Source organism: Palaemon carinicauda, chromosome 10, assembly GCF_036898095.1.
Source record: "Palaemon carinicauda isolate YSFRI2023 chromosome 10, ASM3689809v2, whole genome shotgun sequence".
NCBI lineage: Eukaryota > Metazoa > Arthropoda > Malacostraca > Decapoda > Palaemonidae > Palaemon > Palaemon carinicauda.
Window position 1 is genome coordinate 120,519,737 of NC_090734.1, and position 7,500 is coordinate 120,527,236.

General features: G+C 35.3%; 1 protein-coding gene across 1 annotated transcript in view; it reads right to left on the reverse strand.

The window, feature by feature from the left end:
* The window catches only part of Ten-a (tenascin accessory), a 131,348-nt gene that overhangs the window by 52,998 nt on the left and 70,850 nt on the right, over positions 1-7,500 (reverse strand). Inside the window, exons 5-13 of the mRNA XM_068381143.1 lie at positions 6,401-6,544; positions 5,671-5,769; positions 4,915-5,080; positions 4,249-4,498; positions 3,849-4,021; positions 2,944-3,327; positions 1,395-1,570; positions 881-1,030; positions 13-213 (exon numbers count right to left, since the gene is read on the reverse strand). Of these exons, the coding sequence (XP_068237244.1) occupies positions 13-213; positions 881-1,030; positions 1,395-1,570; positions 2,944-3,327; positions 3,849-4,021; positions 4,249-4,498; positions 4,915-5,080; positions 5,671-5,769; positions 6,401-6,544 (1,743 nt within the window). The remainder of the gene's footprint in view (positions 1-12; positions 214-880; positions 1,031-1,394; positions 1,571-2,943; positions 3,328-3,848; positions 4,022-4,248; positions 4,499-4,914; positions 5,081-5,670; positions 5,770-6,400; positions 6,545-7,500) is intronic.

Here is a 7,500-nt window from a genome sequence, read left to right on the forward strand (position 1 = left end):
GAGAAGACATACCTGGCTCACAGCTGAAGAGTAATCCCTCAAGAACATCACTTTGTTCCCAGAGGAGTCGGTGACCTTCGAGAGCCTCCCGAAGGAGGTGTTCTTCGAGTACAAGAAGGAGTAGAGGGTTCGTCCTGTGACCAGATCTCGGGTCTCGACGTGGTGGCCGTGGCGGTTGAATACGTAGAGCTCATTTGTACGAGGATAGGCCACCTTGGGTTAAAAGGGACAAAAATTAGAAAAATAAAAAAACTAGATATTCTAAGTACTTGTTCTAAATTCTGTACAAACTTCAATAATTTCTAGTCGGTTTTTCTATTAGGTTAAAGTTAAATAGATTAGATGAAGTTTTTTTTTTTCAATAGAACGTAGAAATTTATTGCAGTAATTTGTAGTGAATCTATATAAGAACTACAGTATGTTAGATTGTTCTAGCGTCATCATAATAGACATATACTGTTGTTTTCTCATTCAAGAAACCTTTAATAATATTTAGTAAAAAAATCCTTTTACTTGTGCTATTACTGTATATACCATTTACTGAATACAACACTTTCCGAACATTAAGTAGGTTACTTGCTGGTTTCTCTTGCGACAAGTACCTAATATACAAACATAAAACCCGGCTATTCGCTTGTTGATAATACAAAGCATTTGCTGCTTCAGTATATGTAGTATTATTTCGAAATCCATTTTCAGAGTGAAAATACTAAACCTGATTGAAAATGGAATAATGGGAAAATTTTCCTTAGAAATATCAATTAAAAACTTCCTTAATCTCAGAAATTATGCAAACGTTATGTATATGTATATTTGTTGCTCCTTGACAAAATCACAATCGATGTTTATCATAGTTGTATTTTTTCTCCTTTCCCCTTACCTGGAAGTCTCCATTTTGATCGTCAGGAGGCAAATAATGCTTGAGACTGAGAATCTTCAAGGCAGTCTGATCCGCTACGTGAACCACTCCATCAGGAGACACTGTGATGGCTGACACACCTCCGAAGACCGTGGTCGTTGATAAGGGAATCTATAGACAGGGTGATTCACTTATCAGTATCCATTTTTGGTGATAGTTTTGAGTATAAATACACATCATAAATGGCTATTTAATACATATAACTACACTTCTGAAATCTACTTATTTGGAAGATTACTATGGGTCTTTCAAGTGTCATCTACGATTTAAAAACAATACCAAAGAAAGTAAAAATTCATTCTTTCACTCACAATATTAAAGCTATGTATTAATGAACACAAAGTTGTAAAACGAAAACTCTCACACCTTCAAGCAGCCGTAAGTAAACACAAACAAAACTTCAACGAAACCATTAAAGTCACTCAACCACTCCCAAACCCTTGGAAACAAGGACAACAAACGAAACAAAACCTACCTTATCAGCAGGACAAGTACAGTCCTCCTCACTGCAAGCACAATCGGGCCTGGCACCAGCAAAGTGCTTGAGCTGACTGGAAGGCGTCAACTCCAGTACGGTGTGGCGTTTGTTGGCATCTTCTTCGGTTATGAACAGAGATCCCGAGGGGGCAAAAGATAGCCCAGTAATGGTACCTGGAAGAAATATACAATTAACGTTTAGTCGAAGGCATAACAAACAAAGACATGTATGCCTTCACATACATACATATACAAAACATTAATTCTCAGTAATCAAGATTTTTTTCGGGGTTGTGGCGCCAGAGGCAATATCGTAAGTTAGTAATAAACAAATTCTAAATAGCCATAACGAATCTCCGTAATACTTTACAATTTATATCATAATATGCTATAATTTTGTTTTTAAAGATTGATTTCTTTCCAATATATTACAGTTACTATGGTATTGTTCATTGTATAAAGTTCAAGACATAACTCAAATGACGTAAGAACAGCTTTGATTAAAGGTGAAAATTGAAAAGAAAAGTAACTTTATTTATGGCGACAAGGAAGAGAAGACGAGTAAAGGGCTATATTTTCTGATAAACTTTAGAAATGAATGACAGATGTATTTGTCAAGCGTATATAATGTTCAAAGAAAATTAACAGTGAATGTTTGCTTTGTATTTTAGGATGCATTAACATAATTCACAAAAAAGTATATATAACAACTATCTATTTGATATAAAAACATAACTAGGGGAAATTATTTGGAAATCCATCAAACGTGAAAAACATAAAGGAAAGTTTTCCAAATTCAACACAGCCAATAACAGCGTAATTTTACATTACGGAGGACTTGGGTGATTGCATAATACGTCATTTCCATTTCAGGTAATTTTCAATTCTTGGAAATCATAGGCCAATGGCAATGACATTTTAATTGAATATAATCATCAAAGTACGCATTTCAGTGGCAAATGTTGGGAAAGTAACATTTGTCACGAGCATTTTATACATTTATTACTAAAATATACGCCTTTTTGCCCAGTGTGTAAGGTCTTTGAAGTAGTAAAAGTTGTTACTTTACCGAGGTGGTTCTGTCCTAGAATGGGTTCTCGATCTAACAAGCCCTTAATAAACTGCCTTTAATTTGGACTTGTTATACCAAAACATGTTGGGTCCCTTGTCCATTTATCTGTCTTTGTCAAATTCAATAATATAAACATAATTTACATATTGTCATACAAAAATGTAACAACTATCAAATTCTCATTCATTTGTATGATAGTTGTATTGCAACAATGATAATAAAAAGTTGTGTTACCGAGTAGAACAACAATTACAACATGAACAAGAGAGATATTCTGATATATCTAATATACAGAGATCATTAATTCATGGCATTACCACATAAACAATGATTTTTCCTGACAATCAGTTGCTCATAAAAATAATCGCCTTACACACTGACATTAAGGAAGTCTCTACATAACCAGGATAATTCGAAAGACTTCTTCTGACTAAAAAAAAAATATATATACATATAAATAAGAAAATTCTCTTACCAACAATGAAGGAATCGGAGTTACGTGGGCAGTGTAATGGACTTCCCGCCCTGACTCGAACTGACCCATCGCCAGTGACTTGTAACACCACGTGGTCATCCAGGATATGCAGGGTGCCATCTAGCGGAGAAAGCGCTAAACTCGTAGGCCACTGGAGCTCCACTTGACTAGAAGGCAACCCTCCTGTGCAGGGCAGAGGCCTCCACCGAGTTTTGTGCCCGTGGTGGCCTATGATAGTGTGAATGATGTTTTGAGGGTCAACCATTCGAATGTTTGTACCGTCAGCTATGTACATAGTTCTGTCAGCCGCGATGGCCAAACCTTTAGGGTGGGCCAGACGAGCTTTGCGAGCAGGTCCTCTGTCACCACAGTGACGTTCGTCACCTGTGTAGAATAAGCAGTTATTATAATAGTGGACGTCCATAGCAGTTTGATGTGACCTTGCTGTGTCTTGGTATCATCAGATAATTAAGGTTGATAGGCTAATAGCTAGCTTATTAGGGAAGACAGTTCATAATTACGAGGCATATCTTAAAAACCTGAGTGAGCAAATTTTGGAGTTTTATGGAATATCTAGTTGATAGGAACTCTGTTACTTTATCGAGACATTTAAAACTTCTCAATCTACAAACTAATAGTTTTCTATTTATATTAACATAAAAGGGACGAATGGACCCAAATTTGGTTGTGTACATCATTCTGCATACGAATAGGCCTACCATAAACTTTACCACAGACATGCCTGTCTAAGTATAGCAAGAATATAGCAGGAGACGATAAACTTTCTCCGAATCAATCTTTCAGAACCCAGAGTCAATAAAACTCCAAACTAACCAAGGATAAAACTATCCCAAACTAACATGACAAATATGTCAGTCTCGAGGACGAATCTTTTTCAAACTTACCCGGAATACATCTCTCTCCATTACCAGCTACTGTCTCAGAGTTAGTGGTTGGTTCGGTCACGTCCGTCAAAGACAGAACCCGCAAAACTTTGTATCTTTCCGGGTCAGTGATGTACACCTGTCCATCGGCAGGAGATACTGCGATGTGGTACCCGTAGGACACCTGCGTCGCACTTGAAAAGAAAAAAAAATCGGTAAATTTTATGCAAATTTAATAAATCAAGATTATTTGAAAAAAAAGTCTGGGAATGAAAAATTCCAAAAATTTTAATTTCTCCATTTTGACTAGAATGTTCCAAGGAGTAATTCTAGTGGTATTTATTGCCCATTACCACGTTTAGTTCCATCCATTATTATTATTCTTAACAAGTGAACCCAAATCAGATCTCTTTTTCCTTACCTCAACTGAAGGAGTGTATACACCATCCCTTCGGGCGTTATTCTCCTAAGTAGGTTGAAGTCTCCGACATATACCGAACCATCTGGTCCAGACGCTAAGCTTGTGGGCGTCAATAACTGGGCATCTACAGCTGATCCCGAACAATGTCGACAGACTATCGGTCGTTGAGTGCCCGTGCCCATTAACATGGTTACGAGTCGAGGGGCCTCTCGAAGGTTCAAGGTCGATCCGTCGCCCCGTTGCAGTAAACCTGGATGAAAACACATGTGGTTATTTATATATATATATATATATATATATATATATATATATATATATATATATATATAGAGAGAGAGAGAGAGAGAGGAGAGAGAGAGAGAGAGAGAGAGAGAGAGAGAGAGAGAGAGAGAGAGAGAGAGAGGTTGTTAAGTTCCATTGATAAATTATTCCAAAAGGAAATAACGTTTGTAAAAACATAAACAAAAGTATAAACTGCAGATATATAGGTATAAACATAACAATGATTTAACTTCGCCACGTTGTAGTAGACCAGGATTCATTCAAGAAACGATTTTGCTTTAAATTAGAGAACAGAAAAAATATTCCATTCAAAAGAATTAACAGCGAACACCAGAAAGGAAGCAAAACAAACCAGGAATAAGTAAGAGCTACAAAATTACTCACCAGCCTCGAAGTTGTACATATGGTGGATGTCAAGATTCCAGCCTCCGACATCAGAGATGTCCATGTGGAAACCGTGCAAAGTCGCCGTCTGCGTCTCCCACAGGATGCTTGAACAGGTTATGTACTCGTAGCCAACGGACACCAAAGCCGTGGCCTCCCCATAGACCTGTTGAAAATATTTAATGAATTTTAGTGAGGACTTGGGATATGAATTATGTACCTTATATATATATATATATATATATATATATATATATATATATATATATATATACTGTATGTATATATATATATATATATATATATATATATATATATATATATATATATACTGTATGTATATATATATATATATATATATATATACTGTATGTATATATATATATATATATATATATATATATATATATATATATATATATATATATATATATATATATATATATACACATACATATAAAGCATTGAATGGATTTTAGTGAAGACTGAGGATATGAACAATGTACCTTATATATACATATATATATATATATATATATATATATATATATATATATATATATATATATATATAGATATATATATATATATATATATATATATATATATGTATGTATATATCAGTACTAACTATAAAAATATATAAACAGAATGCAGCATCATTCCTGAGAGAAACATTCTCTGTAAAGGATACAGTAATGGTTTTAAGTGGAAAGATGAAAATATCTTCATTAATTCAAATGCTAAAAACATTACCTTCTGCTTGTAAACATTCCTCTTGTTCCAAGTAAACGTATAAGTTATGTTTGGATCGGCCTCAAACACCTTTTCGAAAACCGAGCCTTCTAAGGTCACCTGCGCAGAAAATAAGAATAGAAATAATAGTAAGAAAAAAGAATAATTTCGTCTTTTAATATCGATGGAAATCATTAGGCCTACCCGTAGATTCATCAAATTCATCTTTCTGGAATAATGAAAATTCTTCAGGAAAAATATTTTCACTCTGGAACTTCACTTCCAGTAAGGTCAAGCATTAATCGACTTAAATGATTTCCATCGCTATGTTATTCAGAATTTCAACATGTCACGCACAAAGGGATGCCCATATTAATTGTTTGAATGACTATTTGCAACCATTCGGTCATCTAACAAATTCATAACAATTATATGCGGTACTTCAGGACTGCAATAAATTGGAAACATCTCAGTCCAAACTTTACTTGAAAATATAAACTATACATACAATATACACATATAAATAAGCCTAAAAATTGGACTAATTTGATGTTAATTTTATGTGAGGACTAGATTATGAACTTTTAAAACTATCTTACTAACAAAAATTACAGATAAATTAAATAACAAAAACGTAATTATCAATAAGATACACACCAGATAGCTCCGACAGAACGTGTAAGGATACATCCAGCATATCATGAACAAAATAAGCTGAGAGAACATTGAAATAGAAATAAAATCGACTCACCTTCAGATGAACCATTGATAATGCCGCTGGAACCTGCGAGGGTGTTAGTTGGAGAAGCAGAGTCGATAAGTACCCGGCAACGCTGTTCGAGTGGTAAAGTAAGTGCAGCTGACTGCCTGGAATTCGCAGGGACTCCTGGATAACCTGGAAGAGAAGCACGCACGCAATTCTTGAAAATGATCTAGTTGGGTTACTAATCAGAAACAAAATATTGTAATTCTGAGAGTTAGTATATTCAGCTATGATAGAGACTCGTCTTTCACCGAGAAGGAAACTGATAAATAGAGACTCGTCTTTCACCGAGAAGGAAACTGATAAATAGACTCGTCTTTCACCGAGAAGGAAACTGATAAATAGAGACTCGTCTTTCACCGAGAAGGAAACTGATAAATAGACTCGTCTTTCACCGAGAAGGAAACTGATAAATATCATCAGATTCAGTTTAATTAATTTCTTCAACAGTTTCTTCCAATTCAGCAGTGTTCATTTGCATCACTCACAATTACTGATTTGGTCTGTATAATTCTTTATCAGCCCATTTACCATTATCTACAAGAGTCTAAATTACTAAGTTCCCAAATTACAGAAGAGCCACTAAACATGTAAATGACATTCCGAGTCGCTAAACGTGTAGCAAGCGAGGATTTGGGTTTATGGAATTTGAGCCACGTGACCGTGTACTGGGACCACGAAGACCATTCACTAATGAGGTGCAACTGGGAGAAAACTCAGCGGTTGCATTGTGAAATGAGATTTACAAGAGGGTAGAAAACAAGATGGAAAATGAAAAGCGTTAACGGAAGTAAAGTACAGGGCTAAAAGATGGGAGCAGCTAGGTGTACGTGGGACACTGTAAGATCTTTAGGAATGCCTACAGTACATTGCGTGAGGTACACTGATGGCACTACGCCAGTGAGAGAATGTCACATAGGGCAAATCAACAAGCCGTGTTTCAGGCAAGAAAGACAATCAAGCTTTATATAATGCACTTTTCGAATAAAATTGAATGCCTTAAAAACGAGTGATTAAACCATAATTCAACAAATATGCTCAGCAATGGCTACTCTGAGTAATAAACCCCTAACGATGACTATCTTATT